Source organism: Ctenocephalides felis, unplaced genomic scaffold, assembly GCF_003426905.1.
Source record: "Ctenocephalides felis isolate EL2017-DRISC unplaced genomic scaffold, ASM342690v1 CF-g0.4_SCAFFOLD_00845, whole genome shotgun sequence".
Classification (NCBI taxonomy): domain Eukaryota; kingdom Metazoa; phylum Arthropoda; class Insecta; order Siphonaptera; family Pulicidae; genus Ctenocephalides; species Ctenocephalides felis.
In genome coordinates this window covers 44,517,156-44,534,566 of record NW_020536999.1, presented here as the reverse complement: position 1 = coordinate 44,534,566, position 17,411 = coordinate 44,517,156, and the positions used below count along the sequence as shown (strand labels likewise).

Sequence of the window (17,411 nt, the reverse complement as noted above, 5' to 3'; positions counted from 1 at the left end):
GATTATTTGCAAAATTTTCTACTACACCAAAGGCATTCATTATGGGTCCATACCGAAACAAATCGAATTAAATAAATATTAAATCATTTCATGGTACAAAAACTACAAACATTGTTTGGCACATCATTTACGGCATTACATTAATATTTTGACTCATGATGGTAAAAGTTCAAAAGTGTATATACCTACAGATAATTATACAGAACAACTCAATGCCCATATTTTTCAATAACATATTGTGTTAAAAAATACATACTAGTTGTTATATTAGTTGAAGGTTGTTTTGATCTTGATGATCATGATAATGTAGTGTATGCACAATTATGAATTTTATTTAAAAAAAGAGAAAATTATGAAGTAATTGAGAAGTATAATTTTTATGATTATTAATGTATATAAATGATTTATTTATTAATGAATCGATAATGTTATTTGAAGAACATTCACTGAAATATTTTATTAAGATGAAATATATATAATAACTATTTTAAATTCGAAATATTCTCTTTAGTTAATTACAAGCAATTATCAAACAAATCTGCCTTTATCAAACAAAAATGCCTTTTCGTAGCAGATAATAACTGTTACCCATAACTATATTTACGCATTCAAAAATAAGTGTCTGTTACAGTAATTATTAAATAACGTTTATTACATTTTAATAACAAGAAGATAATTATAAATTTATGACTTCATCGATAATTAGTATTTAAGCGCCCCACACATGGGCTTTCCTTTACAAGTGAGGTTCACAAACTGAAAAGTATCTATATGTTCTAGGTGTTACATTTTTTGATATTTTTAACTATACAGCACTTCGTTTTTGAATAATATGTATATATATGAGATTACTATTTTTTATATATTTCACATAGTCATATCAAAAAATAAATTCATTATTTGGCGTAAACGCTACTTCTTTCTATGCATAAATTTGCTAGATTAAACTCTGCCTAAACGTAATTAGAATATAACGTTAACGATAAAATACAATATATTTTTAAATTGCTTACTACTATATAAGTTTTGCAAGATATAACATAGTTTCTATATATTTCGATTAAAACGGCATTCACTAACGAATTTCAATGTAACGATATTATCATATCAATTTTTTATATGTTTTCAATTGGTGTCTTTACTTATAATGCCTCACATAAATGGCAATATCAAAACTTATTCAATTTATATAAATTAATGTAGCAAAAAAACAACATATCCTACCTTTGTACGAAGAAAAAACGAGTATAGTCATACGCTTAATAATAAGGATGCGGATCACTTAGTAAGTTTCAGATGAAAATTCACACAGTCGACGGCGCTTCATTTTCTTGCTTTAAACTAATATCAACAATTTTGATTCTAGCTCTATCCACAGGCAAATCACTTAATTTCTCGCGGTCAACAACTGGCATAATGATGCACATAAAAGTTTTGCCGCTACACTCATCTTTCGGATGGATGGTCAATGGGGCAAATCTATCGCCACCAACATCCGCATAAGAACTCAATTTCGAGTGAATTTCTGGAAAGTGACGTCGCAGATTAACTCCTTTTCTTCGCAAGTGCCTATGTATATTTTCTACAAACAACTCTCGCAATTTTTGTGATGCACCGTCACCGGAAAGTGGGGTAAATATTATAGTTTTCTGGTTCGTTTGCCGATTCCTCGCTGTTTTTTTTGGCAATGGTCTCGCTGATTACGCTTTTCGCCAACCTCAGTTTAGCGCATCTAGATACAAGCTGCCTTTCCCATTTAACAGCACCAGAGCCTGGAGCCTCAGAAACTACGCACACGCTAACATAAAGCACGAGCTTATTTAAGGGTTCATAGGCAGTGCACAATCGTAGTAATTCGGAGTATAATTCAGAACCCATTTCAGCAGGAACCAAATCTGGCCATTTAATATACTTGAGATCTCCGATTTTTTGAAACCCATTTTTAACAAAACATTCGGCGCTTTCGGGACTTTTGAACGTGAGCTTGACGACTCCTCGCCCATGAGTCTCGTAACCTTGTCTTGCCATCAGTGAAATGTGACGTAAAGACATTTCATCATCTTTCGCAGAATTAATAACGTGCCGGCAAAGTGTGGAAACTCGAGAATGAAGGCAAAATTTTCGATGTTTTTCCCAATGAGCTCTGCGACATTCGCGTGAGCAATACATATAGCTACAATTGTGACAGTTTTTGTACAACTTTTTAGCATCGGCGGTTTCTGCAATTTATTGCAATTACTATTTCGGCATTTGACCATCTGTTGGTCGGTTGAGTAATTGTTTTGAAGCGTTTGACTGATTTTTCTGCGACCCTCGATAGGAGTATCTGATCCCCTGTCATTGTCGCCTTTGTGCCTAATAGTATCGGCCATACTAGCTGTATCTTCTAATTCTGCAACAAAATTACTATGATTTGAAATACGACGGGGTGGTTATGTTATAATAATGATTATTTAAAATCTTTTGTGAGTATAAATCGAATCTAAGCTATCAAATTATAATGTACACAAATCATAGAAATTTGAGTGAATAGATTTAAAAAATATATTTTAATATCATATTAAATAATTCTCAAGAAAACTAACAAAAAAACATTCAAAGAGTGGATAATTATATTATCAACCTTAAACAGTGGTATAAAATTATTATGTGATAACATTAGTATGTATAATTTATATAAAATTATATGAACAATAATTTTTAAACTTAATAATAATTAAAGGAAAGAAGCACGAACAATAAAAATACAAGTAGAATATTGCCCTTTCGTTGTAAAAAAGCGATATTTGGCCTGTCTCTTAATGAAATTGTTTAAAAACAAAAAATATAATGTCTAAAATAAAAAATTAGTGTATTAAGATTTAACAGTTAACTGTGATGTGACAAATATATGTACCTACGCTCATATATCTGGAGACAAATAAAACAATCCGAGCTCGATTCGGACGACACAAAACTGTGTGCATTGTTCGATGTGTGCGCCACAGTTAACTGGTTGTTCCATAGGATATTATCACAAATATTCTACACGTTAATACCTAAACTATTATCAGAAGTAATATATTTAAATAATTGCTTTTTTCTATAAATCAAAAACACTAGATGAATGTTTTACATTAAATTGAATACATTCATATATCCATACACATGCAAAATATAAGCATGCGAAGCACAGCACATAAATAAATGTGTATAGCAATACTTTTATATGTGCTATTAGGGAATGCAATACCGATGAAAATTTCAATACCGATATTTCGGTATTTTTCATTTTAAAATCGGAATACCGGTAAATTACCGGTGTTTTTATTATCTTAAACAAACGTAAACAAAATTGAAAGTTACAAGTACAAATATAAAAAAATGTCTATACAACTACAACTATATTCAACTAAACAATAAAAACGATCAAATAAAACGATAAGTTTATTTTTTAAATAATAATTTAACAAAAGTATCCAATAATAATATATAGACCAAAAAAATCATAAAAGATGATCAGATTACATTATTAATAAACTGTATTGTCTGTATCCGATGTGTTAAATTAGCATAATCTCCAATATTTTAAAAAAATAATTTTTCTACAAATAATTTAAGATCGATATAAATAATAAGTTACTATAATTGTTGAGTATTGTTATTTAATCAATGTGGTGCTTCTATAGTATTTTCAAACTTCGAAACTTCGTCGAAAAATAATATTTTATAATTGTAATAAGAAGCAAAAATATTTAGTAATTATCATAATTATTATGTATAAAGTTAGAAAAAAATAAAGATTACGCAGGGGTAATATGTATGATATAAAATATTTTGGCGCAAATATCACTTAAAAAATCGTTACAAATTTACAAAAGATGAAACAACATCGTAATTCATCGTCCAAATCTATTATTGTAACACGATATGAAGCCGTTAGTAAAGCAATAATATTCAGTTTATGACAGGTTGAGATAATATTTGACATTATAGAATCACTTGAAGATATAGCTGTTTATGCGATTGGTTGGATTAAAGTAAATTTGTTATAGAATTTAATTTATAGTAGTTTTGTATGTCGCTTATAAATCGAAAATACCGGTATTGTCATTCCCTATTTGCAATTATAATATAATATATATGTATAAATACTAAAAAATACCTTCTAATACTATGCTTATCCCCAATAAAACAATAACAAACTTTCATTCTCAAGTCTCACATTCCGAGCACTGCGGGAGTAACGTTCAACATAATTTGACATGGATTTTGGGTTGCACTTACACGTCGGGCGTACCTGCCGGCAACAGCCCGGGCGCATGGTGCGAGGACGACGCAGCAGAAGAAGGCCGCAGTCCCAGGAGCGAAGCCAGGACATCCTCCAGGCTGGCTGAGCCCGGCGTAGTCGACGGTTCCAACGATCCGGCTGGCGAATACTCAGAAACGTGCACTAAAACGACCAAATAAAAGTTTACTTTTACACACACACACACTCGAAATATTAGGTTTAAACTAAATTAAACTATGTCTACGTTGAGTGTGGGTATAATTCATGTGTTAGCGACAATAATGAAAACCGATTTAATTTATCTTATAATAAATTATATTAAATATTAGGAACTTTCATACAAATTATTAGGAAAAATCGTTATTTAAATAATTAATTACAAGAGATGTATTAGACAATTCATAATAAATTATATTAAATGTTATAGAATTTATAGATAATTTTATTAAGTTTAAATTGAATGAAAGTTATATTATGTATTTGACCATGATCTTAATTAAGCATCCGGAAAAGTAGTTTATACATTAAAATTATATTAGAATAGTTCTCATATATTAGAATCGCAAATTGTAAAATAAATTAAATTATTGTTTTGTAGAAATGGTACATACGACAAATTTAATTGTGTAAAATCATTTAATTCAAATAATTATATTCATATAGTAGAAAAATCAATACGAATCAGTTACCAAAAATCAATACTAAAAAGTAAATTTACTAATTGTAAAAATTATCACCGAATTTAATTAATAATACTGAAAAAAAAAATATATATATATACTTTCAATGAAGTATTTGAAAAAACTAAATATTAAGCAAAATTATATAAAAAAATATTTTATTGTAGTTCAAAAATAATTTAGCTTATTATATCATGTCTCCGTGATTATAATTTATATTTATATATATGTACCATAAAAAATCAGCTTATATTTATATATCACACTTACCTTCTCAGTATACGATATTAGTATTATAATATATATTTGAAAGCAAAGCTATTATTTTTTTATGAAAAAAACCCTTCAAACATAAAAACAATTTTAAGAACACCTTTACAGTTATGAATGAAGAAAGATGGGAATGATATATATATATATATATATATATATATATATATATATATATAATATATATAGGGATTGAAAACACAAAATTAAGAAAATTATATTTTATTATAATATGAAACGTTGATAATATGATATGAACAAATACAAATAATATCTAAACAATAAATACAAAGGCTAAATATACACATCCTAAATGTGAAATAATACAATAACTATAATATATAAGGCAAATAAAAATTAATGAAACAAATAAAATCTATTATGAAATATACCAAAGAAAAATGCAAATACATATTAAAAAATTAAATCTCATAAAAAACGTAGAACTAAAATATATTACGGGATTATGTTATATTGTTTTTCATATAAATTTTATTTGCTTGCACCAAATTATGAAAAATGTACAATTTATCAAAACCTTTTTAATTTATTAAAATATAAATCAAGAGGTGATTTTATCCTAAATAAAAATTAACTTAAGCTGACGCAATATATAATAAGTATATTACTAAATGTAACTATATAATTATTCGAGTTATATAAAAACAATAAATGCAAAAATTTAGAATGGTGAAATAAATACAATGATACACTCTGTGAAAATGATATTATCTAATGGTCAATCTACAATATTTGAAAAGCTAACATAATTTTTAAAAAAAGTAAGTAAAAATCTAAGCCAAAAAATAAATAATTTATACCAAAAGATATTCATTTTTCTTTAAATGACCAAACAATTTGAGAAACTGTTAAAGGAATAATTATATTAAAGAAGCTTGGCTTAAAATAATAATTCTGAAACGCCATAATTAACTCCACTAATCATAGATTTAAATAAGTCACATGTAGGCTATTAAATAATACTTATAATAATGTTAACAAGAAGATTAACAATACGTACAAATATGTATGTATATATATATATCGTATTTTTTATAAACACATTAATATAAATATATAAAGTTTTTCAACCCAGAACGTTGTTATTAATGCCTGAGATGCAAACCTTTTCAGTCAATTTAATCAGTCGTAACATATAAAATTATAAAGTATAGCTACCAATCCATTTGTACTATAACTCACGTATTTTTTAAATTATTAATGTATAAATTTATACATTTCTCATTTAGTGCAAAATATAAGCAATTTATCAACATAAAGAATATGTTGTGAACAAAATATCCAAAATTAAAGGGACATCTATACTGGCAGGCATTTAAAACATTGTTCTCAAACAAATATATTTATATCATATAAACGCATTTTATAATCAATACTCTGAAAATGGATATAAAAAAGTGAATCCAGAAATTACAAACCAAAATTATGAAAAACATAGATATGAAAATAATGATGCTAGTGAAACAAAATTCACGTACATTAAACAAACATTAAATTTTTTTTAAATAAATCATAAAACAAATAATTTAAAGGCAAGGGTTTAATTACAACTTAAAATAATATATTATATACACATTTTCGTGGTTTTAAATAATATGCTGCGTTAATTTGGATCACACATATTATATATATATATATATATATATATATATATCATTCAATCTTAAAAAATCAACCATAGTTTTATCCATTATATTTTTAAAAAAACTTGAAATAATTATTTGTCAGTTGTTGCTAGATCTAGAATGCGCCTTTTTTAGTTGCGTTAAAAATGTTAATGACAATAAAAATAATGATGATCAGTTATATTATGGTATTGAATATTTTGTAGTTAATTTTCGGTTAGATATCAAAGCCTCAAATATAAGAAATTTAATATTCGAACAAGCGTTAATGATTTTTTTATTTTGTCTAATAATGATTAATATTGCTATCGATTTATATCAAACAGTTTATAACTGAACAAAATATATATTAAATATTTAATGTTTACAGGTCTATTTGCATTAAAATTTGTTATAATTCACGCGAGTCCTTCTTAAGTACTCATGTCATTCATACACACATTTTGCAATCTATATTAAATTAACCTTTATCAACTAAAGCTGTTATTAAATTAGAAATTTTTACAGCTTACCGTTATTCAATCTTTCTGGCCGCCTCAATTCTAACTTTAAGCCGGAGTCCCGTCTCGAATCGTTCGAATCTTCGAAAGTTTTTGCCAAAGTTGGCGTTTGGGGAGAATCCAACGGTCTAGTTCCTACAAAGGAAGATTCCAACCAACAAAACCTTTGACTTGGACTCGCCGATCGAGATCTTCCACTCGGTGGAGGCAGCTTAGAGGCATCGTTTGCCCCCTGCTGAAGACGAGAATGCGCGTCCGAAACGTAGTGGACAATTGCAGATGTCACTTCTTTAATTGATGATTGAATTTCAGGTGTTTGAGCATCTAAAATAATGTTGTTATTGTTGTTCTGCTGGTGTTTCTGATTTTGTAGTTGTTTTTGTTGCTGTTGTTGGGGCATCGATATAGCCAACCTAGAGTATGAAAAAAACATCAAATAATATGCCAAAATTTAATATTATTTATGTATGATATATAACATTTCATAATACTAATAAATAACCAGTGGGGTATATGGCATCGTGCCTTAAGGCAAATTGCTGGAACTTCCCGTACCGTAACGAAATGTTCGAGGAATACTGAATGTTTTTAAATAGATTATTATAAATATTGTAACATTGTCTAATATTTATAAGAATTATGTAAACCGAATTGCAAAGTTAAAATCATTTGTTTAAAGTATATTAGAACTTTAGTCAGAATTAAAAATAAAATATGAATTATTTTCCATGTATAAAAAAACTAAAAAAAAAAAATGATACAATTTTTTTCCAAAATCAATTATTTTGTTGAAACAAGCTGAAAGTTCTTTGAATTACGCTTAGTTCTCTCAAAAACTGCCATTTTTGCACATTTAGCTCTATATCTTCGAAACCGCTGGGCCTGCCATTGCCAAAACCTAAGTCACTTCTCCTAATCATTACTAATTGAATGTTTTTTAGATCATTCAAATCGGATGCTCCGTTCACTCAAAAACTCGATTTCTATTTTCTGCACTCTTTGCTCCGCATCTTCGTAACGGCTGGACCTGCCTTTGCCAAAAACTAATCAGCACATCTCCCTATCAATAGGAATCGAATGTTTTTTGAACTATTCAAATCGGTTAATCCGTGCGCCCGAAAACGTGACTGGAAATTTGTATCCATACATTCATACACACAACACACACATCCATTTTTTCTGAGGTATGCCAAAATGTTCAAAAACCTTCAAAACATCGAAATGTAAAAATTTTCAATTTCGATTTTCGGCCCATTACAATAACTTACCCTAAGGGAAGTTAATAAATAATAATTATAATCTCGTATTCCAATAAGTTATTATTAACCTTTCGGCTGGTGTTCTAGGCCTGGACAATTTTTCTTGGCTTCTCCAGCCCATATAGGGTTGTCTAAAACTACTTCTTAGCGAGTTGCTGCCTGCGCTGGTTATCACTGGACCTGTGGTTCTACTGCTAAAACTGCTCCGAACGCTGCTCGATGGAGAAGTTTGTGAAGAATTTAATTTGGAGGTAGACCACCTAAATAAAAAAATTAAAAATTATAAAAAACAATATGAATAATGTATGGATTATAAAAAATAGCATTACATTGATATTTGTTATACGTTTATTACAAAAAACTAGTTGGCATTGGTATTTTGCCTTGAGGCAAGTTACACGAACTTCCCGATATGTGTAAATAATCGACTTAATCAATAAAAAATAAATTCATTTATGATTGATTAGAAGTATTCCGAGTGGATTTATTACACATAATTGAAAACGAACGAACACGTTGACTCGAATTTTCTGAAAGCAAATTTTCACAAATCAATAATTTTTATAATTGAACCAGTTTTCATAGCACTTTAATGGTTTAGTATGTTCATTAAGATCAAGTACTCTATCGTTATACCAAGTAAATCGTCTAATTTTGATTTTAACAAACGTCAAAAAACTACTCATTTTCTCAAACTTTGATTAATTTTTAAAAGTAAATCATAAGGCCGTGATATTTCAGTAAGTTTTATAAGACAATGATATATATCACCAAAAGAAGTTCCATAAAAATCCGTATGAATTTTTTTTTCAACAGTTAATTACAAGAAAACGGCTCGGTAGATTTTCACCTTAAACTAATCAGTATCATTCTCAACTAATATCTTTCGAACAGTTTTTGATTTTTTAAAATCGATTCGGTAGTTTGAGCTTAAATGTGGATGAAAAGTTTAACACTTTTTTTCAAATTACAAAGAAACGACTTGGCAGATCGTCTCACAAACTGACAAAGTATAGTCCTCATTGAGATACATCAAATGGCTTTTAAATTTATGAAACCAGTTCAGGCGTTTTTGAGAAAACGCCGATCAAAGGTTTGATTTTGTCAAATGCCAAAAAAACGATACTAATTTTTGCAAACTTTGACGAAATTTCAAAGTTAGACCAATTGTCGTGGAGCCGTAATATTTTCGTATGATCTAGAAGACTATGGTATCTACCGTTAAAAAAATAATAATAAAAATCGTCGAAAAAAACATTTTTTAACACTTTATTACAAGAAAACGGCCCGGCCGATCACTTCCAACAACTCATCAGCACGATTCCCAATGAATATCTTTTGAACGGTTTTTGAATTTTCAAGATCGATTCAGAACTGCGGGCTAAAACGTGGACAAAAAAATTTTCACTTTTCTTCTATTTACAAAGAAACGGCTTGGCTGATCGTCGTCGCAAAATTGATCAACGCTAGTCCTCATCGAGATACATCGAATGGCTTTTAAATTTTTGAAATTGGTCCAGCCATTTTTGAGAAAACGTCGATTTACGGCAAAAAAATCTGTTCACACACACATACTTTTTCCAAATTTAGTCTCATTCGATTCAGAATGGCTTGAAACGTCGAGAAAACAAAATTAGCAAATCGGATTTTTTGATGAAAACATAAACTTCTCCTTCGGGAAGTTAAAAATTATAAAAAACAATATAAATAATGTAATAATGTATGGATTATAAAAAATAGCATTGCATTGATGTTTGTTAAACGTTTACTTTAAAAAAAATTGCATTTAACCCGCTAATTTGTCAATTTTAACCATTAATCTCTTATTCATTTACACCAAATTTTGTAAGAATTAACATAGAAATATGACATGGGATATTTTATTTAATTTTACCTGCAGAAGTCTCGGTTCGTCGATGGTGACAACAAGTAACCTCCAGAATTAACACTTGAACCAGTGCAATTTGCATTCGGTCCTTGTATTATATTGGTTCCGTCCCTGGTCCTGCAACCACTGCCTAAGGAATTTAAAGATGTTGTTTTTGAGTTCAACCCAGTCCAGCGATTGGCTGATGGTCTTGTGTCGCAATCAGGCGATGATCGTTTTCTCAGCAGGAATCCTTCGCGAGGCACCTGACTCTGCCTGTACCAGTCTGGGAGATCCAGTCGCTGCAACGAGCGCTGCACGCGAAGCTGATGTTCGGACATCGAAGCTGAAGATGTTTTCTGCAGTTCATTCTCTGGGGGCTGTAATAAAACATGAGACATTAGATAAATACATAGATATTTCTATTAGCAAGTAAAATTAGTACTATTTTCTAAAATATTATAGTTATGCCAACGAGTAGATGAAGCATAGTTAAAAATAAATCTGAAATAGTTAACATTTATTATTTTTTTTTTTAAATGCAATAATATCTCATAACGCAAGCTACATCTTATATGAATGATGCAATATAAAAACGTACCAAAAGATTTTTTTGCATGACTTGATATTTTTGTATTGAAACAAAAGACGGTAATTTATATTTTATACATATCAACGAACAAATATTTCAAAATGATCAAAGTGCTCATGTATCAAAAGTATCCAAACTCCTGTACCTCATATTCAAAATCTGTATCAGATATCGAACGGGCCAAAATTGACTCGTCCGATAACGATCGCTCGGATGTCAAACCATCTGAACTGAAATCGTCACAATCTGCTTCCAAAACACACCGCAAAGTTTCACAATCAACTTTTTCTAAAAATTCTTGCAATTCCAAACATAGGTCACCCAATTCTTCCCTAAGATCTCCAACCCCTGATCGAAAACAACCTAACATATCTTCGAAAGCGTCAAGATCCAATTTTAAATTGTCCATTCCATCGTCAATACGCGACATATCGCCGTCCAAACGATGCATATTTTTGGATAAATGGCTTGCATTTACATCCAATTGGCATCGATCCTTGTTTGAGTGAGGTAAACTATTTTGACGATTTTTATTGTTCAACCAGTGATAACCGTAAGCCACTTCCATCACGATTTTGCTCAGAGCAACACTGACAACAGATGAAGATATGCGGAGGAAAACGTCTGTGCAATGAACCACGGACGATTCAATGAACGAAATGATTTTCTCGGGACACGGTTTTATCATTGATTAGTTAAAAAAAGTTTTAAAATCAGTTTAAGTTCAATTGCAACATCACAACTTGAAATAAATTTCGAAGAAAATTTAAAGTAACTCAAAAACTAATAAAACGCTTCTTAGAATCTGTTAGTACTTATGCACACAAAATTTAGAAAACTGTTTTAAAATGCTTAAGTATTTATCACTATCTTTAGTCGCACTAATTATTTATTTTTTATTTTATTTTTAGACTTCGCGATTAACAAACGCGTTTATGAAACGTTTCGGAAACTAACGTCCTACCGAAGGAACTGACTAGGAATGAGATTCAAGAAAAAAGACACCACTTTCGTGGTGTTTCGACAACCACTACAAACCCCAAACATTACAAATTTCGTAATCTGAAATATCAATGGTTTCTAAAGTTTGGTTGCATAATGCTGTTACGAAATTTTGAATACGTAGATAATATTTTTCGAAGAAAGTATTTATATGTCTGGCCTGGCCTGACCTAAATAATCATAATTATAATTGTAATTCTGAATACTATTTAATAAAATTCTCAAAAATAAATATAAATCTTAAAAAAATTGAAGTAAATTTAGGTTTTCGTTATTTTAGTTTTTGCATCATGGATATATTTAACGATATGTATTTCAACTTATTTTTAGCTATGAAATAAATTTAAATATTGTTAGAATAATGAATATATAACCAGGCGTTATTAAAACTTATATGAAATAAATAGTAATAAGTAATTTTCGTATGAAATGAAAATCTCGTAATTGCTACTATCGGTGTGCTTTTTCCGTGGTTAGAGTTATGAGGGCTTTGAATCAAAAGTTTTAGTTTCGATACCCGCCTCGAACAGCCTTATGTCAAGCAGTAGAAGCATCGGTTTTTATTTGCAAATGCTAAAAACCATATGTTTCTAAGTAAAAATATACCTTTACCGCATCATTAAAAAAATCATTGGTATAATAGAAATTATAATAATAAATTCATCAAAGTGGTTGACCATTGGTTCACCACTGGGTTGACTTCTAAAACCCTTAAGTTCTAAACCCTCTAATTAATACAAAATTACTATTTATGGTGAACACATATAACATTAATTATTTTAAACGAAAATTATGTTCGAAAATTAAAACGTATTTTTATTGAAATTTTACATATGAAGTGACTCGCTGTTTCAGAACCAGTGTCATATAATATTCTTAAACGATCATACCTGGCAGGATAATATAAATACTACTAATCTCTTGGGCTCCTGCTAGGGTCGGCATTATATTATTATAGGCAATCCCAAAATTCTGTATTTGCATAAGACCGTGTCGTAAAATACGAATTAAATTGCGCACACTTGCGTTGTGTAATTGCGTTGCACATAGATTTTATAAGTAACAACGTGTCTTCAAAATCCCGAAAAGTTTAGAAATACTTAGGTTAATTCGAAATCTACTCTTTTCAAAAATTAAAAAATAATACCTAAAATTCAACTGCTTTTCTAAATTCACGTACAATGATTTTCGATTGATGTTAAGGATACGGTTATGTAAAAAGAAAAGTTAAAGGATTATTGTTATATGAAGCAAATTAGAAAACAGTTTTTTGTAAAAATTTTACAGTATTATAACTGTTTTATATCCTTCAAGACTCTTTTCTATAATTACAATTACAATTAAATATGTTTTTGATACTCTGTAGCATATCAAGTAACAAATCCATAAGGTAAAAAGTAATACTATTAAGAATTCATACTAGATAAAACCGTAAATTGTATGAATAGTAATTGTGAGGTTAATACTTTGCTTATTAAAACTTGCAGGTATATGTAATTGAATTAAATTTTTGCTTCAATTCATCAGTGTTCTGGAGTACGTATTTTTATGACATTTCTAATTCTATTATTATAAAAAGGGATTATCCTATTAAATTGATCTTCGAGAGGTTAAGAGATCAAAATGCATTTGGTCAATGGGACCGAAAATGTAACACCTAATTTAATGTATTATAGAAAACTTTTGATAAACTGAAAAAAAACGTTCCCTAAAAACTTTTTTTTCTAAGTTTAGTAAACATTTGTATTAATTCTTTTATGACTTAACGTATAATGTTTTCTAATTAATTTCTCTTAGGGTAAGTTATAGTAATCGCAAGTGAACAACTATTTTAATTTTTAGGTAGCCAGATCCAGCGGTTTCGGAAATATAGTAAAAAATGTAAAAAAAAGTAACAGTTGACAGCCAAAGATAATCATTAGGCATATGCACATCAAATTTTCAGATGAGCACAAATTTTGTGTGCATTTCTTATGGTTCCGTACTAATATTCGTGCGTTAAAGAGCGACGCGGCGCTTACGCGCTTTGATATTTCATATCTAACCATGCCATGCAATACGAGTGCTCTAATCAAAAGTTCAAAACTTTCAAAACGTTTTAAAATATTAAAAAAATTCAAAGTTTCAAAATTTTCAAAACTCAAAAATTTAATTTTTTCTAAGTTTTCAAATATTTTAAAAGCTTTTTTTAAGAATTTTAATTTTCGATACAGAAAGTTCCAGCAATTTGCCTTTGCAGTTTTTGTTTTAATTATCTCAAATATTTTTAAATCTGCCCGTAATCATCTGTAATCACTATCGTTCATCATAGTTTATAATAATTTTTTTTAATAAATAAAATCAAGAAATGTTCGTAAAAATATATAAATTTAATATGTATTTTATTATTTAATTAAACATTCCATTCGAGTTTACTTTAGCAAGAGCACATAGCTGAATACGCATGATTGAAGTTTGATATTGACTTATCAAAGTACATGTCAACAGAATCCGGTATCTGCAATACATCTGCATTATTCAATACTGATACAGATTATAAATGTGACAATACTAATTTAATGCATGAAGACATGTTCATTGATGGCAAATCATTAATCCTTTGCAAACATAAAATCAAATATGCAAATAAATGTCCTACCTAATGATGCACCTTAAGAGGTGATTCAAATAATATATTTTTATTATTAATGACGTATTACAAATAAAAAACATTGATGATTAAACAATTCTAGTGTATCTACATATAATTAAAAGTAGTAATTTGTAAATAATAAAATATTCCATAACATAAATATTTAAAAACAGCTTTAAACTGGTTCAATTTAATTCTCACAAAATAAAAAGAGCAAACAGCCAATTTCCTTTCCACTTTATATAAACAAACTATAAAAGCCCACAATTTCCTCTAGAAAGCGTTTTATACTTTCCGATCAAATATCCGCTGGTATAATCGATAGTAAGGCTGATGGCACATAAAACCGCTTAAAAAAAACCTCGTTAATACAGTATTTTTTTCAACTTGTCAGTATTGATTATTTACTAGTCAAAAACCGAAAATGCAATTGCAAACTTCTGAAAAAATAATAATAAATATTGTCGAGGAGACAGAAATAACAATAGCAACGATATAAATATTATCTAGTGCTGCATGGCATTTAAGATAAATGCTTTAAGGTTAAATTAATTAAACCTTAATTTACTTTAAAGTAAATTGCTGAAACTTCTCGTACTGTAATTCATTTTTTCTAAATGGTTTATTTGAAAGCTCGAGGAATTTGAAAAAATCGACTTTTTAGAAAATTTGAATGTTTTGAAAATTTTGAAATTTTTGTTATTAATATGTTACTTTCATGAAAATTTTGAAACTTGTTCAAGATTGTTGAGCCATAATATCGAAAATGTCGAAAACATTTGATGAACTCTTTTAAACATTATAAATATTGGCACTGAACCCATAAAAATGAATACAAATGTTGTACTTTTTATTTAAATCTTTATAAAATATTTAATAATTTGATGCGCATATGTCTAATGATAATTTTTGGCCGCCAAATAACATTTTTTCTTTAACTTTTTTATCTGTATCTCCGAAGCCGCTGGGCCTGCCGTCAAATAAATTCAATCATTCATACATTCATCACTGAAAGTAACATGCTTTTAAATTCATCTATTCTCTCAAAAACTGAATTGTCATTTTTTAGCACTTTTTGAACCGTATTTTCGAAACGACCTGTCCTGCCTTTGCCAAAAAACTAATCAGTACGTCTCCTCATCAATAGAAATCGAATATAATCGAAATAGAAAAAATCAATAGAAATAGAATCATACATTCCATCACTGAAAGTAACTCAAATCGGTTGATCCGTGTTCTCAAAAACGTAGGCAAAAAATTGTATCCGCACACACTTACCAACACACACATGTGCATCAATTTTTTTAAGTATTCCAGAATGTTCAGAAAACTTTCAAACAAAGATATATAAAAAATATTGTTTATGAAAAACTATATTAACTAGTTGTAAATGCTTCCATTTCCTCTCAACTGTCTTATGTGACATCGACTTAAGCTTCATATTCCTAATCAAGTCAAGATAAATTCTTCTTCATATGATTAAAATAAAAATAGTTATATAAAAAATCGTTTGTATTTACCTACTTTTAATGTGTAAATAAATATTTTAACAGTCAGTGTTTCACAAAAAAAAAATTAAGTAAATCTTCTCATTTCCTCTTGTTTCATTCGACATCGACCTAAGCTTCCTCCTCTCAAAAATCTGTCCGCAAATGTTGACCTAACAATTTCGTAGCCGTCCGCTTGTAATAATAGTAAGTAAATATAATATGGGTCCTTTATAGACGGCTCTAGGCGATTTGCATGTCCTGCAATATAATGACACAGCATGGGACCAAAATCCTTAGTAATATAAGTTGCGCAGTATAATCCTCTTTTCGGCGGACTGATTGCATGATTTTGTCAAAATTATTGCCCTGCACATAGTCAACTAGTCAGCACGCAAATAATACAGATTTGTTTGCAAAACATAGCAAATCTCATAATAAAATTTTATTTATTGGGTCATTGTGTAAATAATTCCGGTGGAGATGTGATAAATACATACAGTGTGGAATGAGAAGAATTAATGAACTTATATAGATTTTTATAAAATTATCAGAATATTTTTATTTTATTTAATTTAGCTTTTATATTAATGTTCATTTTCTCAATTTTTACTTTTCATATCGTCTTTATTAATGAAGATATAATAATCACAAACATTTGAAGACGTTTTAATATCTTATTTTTCATTTTTTGCATTATGATTATTATCATTATTAATGTGTAAAAATGTCATATGAATAAAAAAATCAAAATGTTTTGAAACACATATTACTCTTTTTATTTCTATTCGTTGCGTTAGAATTTGGTATCTTTAATTTTTATTTATAATTTTATTTTAATTTTTATTTTTACTAACTATGATGTTACTATTATATTTTAATTTTTTTAATGATTAATATCATTAACTTCTCGACGTTTTAAAGGTTTCTGAACATTTTGGCATGCCTCAGAAAAAATGGATGTGTGTGTGTATGTATGTATGGATACAAATTTTCATCCACGTTTCGGGGCGCACGGATCAACCGATTTAAATGGTTAAAAAAACATTCGATTCCTATTGATAGGGAGACGTGCTGATTAGTTTTTGGCAAAGGCAGGTCCAGCAGTTACGGAGATAAAGAGCAAAGAGTACAAAAAATAGAAATCAAGTTTTTGAGAGAACGGAGCATCCGTTCCATCAGAATGATCTAAAAACATTCAATTAG

The 17,411-nt window shown here is 28.9% G+C and overlaps 1 protein-coding gene across 1 annotated transcript; it reads right to left on the bottom strand.

Moving 5' to 3' along the window:
- Positions 1 to 1,304: 1,304 nt before the first annotated feature.
- Positions 1,305 to 11,652, bottom strand: LOC113383707. Its single transcript, XM_026621957.1, has 8 exons — positions 11,230 to 11,652; positions 10,520 to 10,872; positions 8,694 to 8,885; positions 7,379 to 7,779; positions 4,280 to 4,432; positions 2,168 to 2,392; positions 1,718 to 2,099; positions 1,305 to 1,569 (listed from the first exon to the last, which is right to left on the bottom strand). The coding sequence occupies exons 1-8, from the start codon at positions 11,650 to 11,652 to the stop codon at positions 1,305 to 1,307; spliced, it is 2,394 nt and encodes a 797-aa protein (XP_026477742.1).
- Between the last annotated feature and the right edge of the window lie 5,759 nt (positions 11,653 to 17,411).

Coding starts and splice junctions, on each gene's coding strand:
- LOC113383707 (XM_026621957.1), bottom strand. CDS start 11,652: ATGGAAGTGGCTTACGGTTATCACTGGTTGAACAATAAAAATCGTCAA. Junction 10,873..11,229: donor ATACAGATTTTGAATATGAG/GTACAGGAGTTT, acceptor GTTTTATTACAG/CCCCCAGAGAATGAACTGCA. Junction 8,886..10,519: donor ACGAACCGAGACTTCTGCAG/GTAAAATTAAAT, acceptor TTTTTTATTTAG/GTGGTCTACCTCCAAATTAA.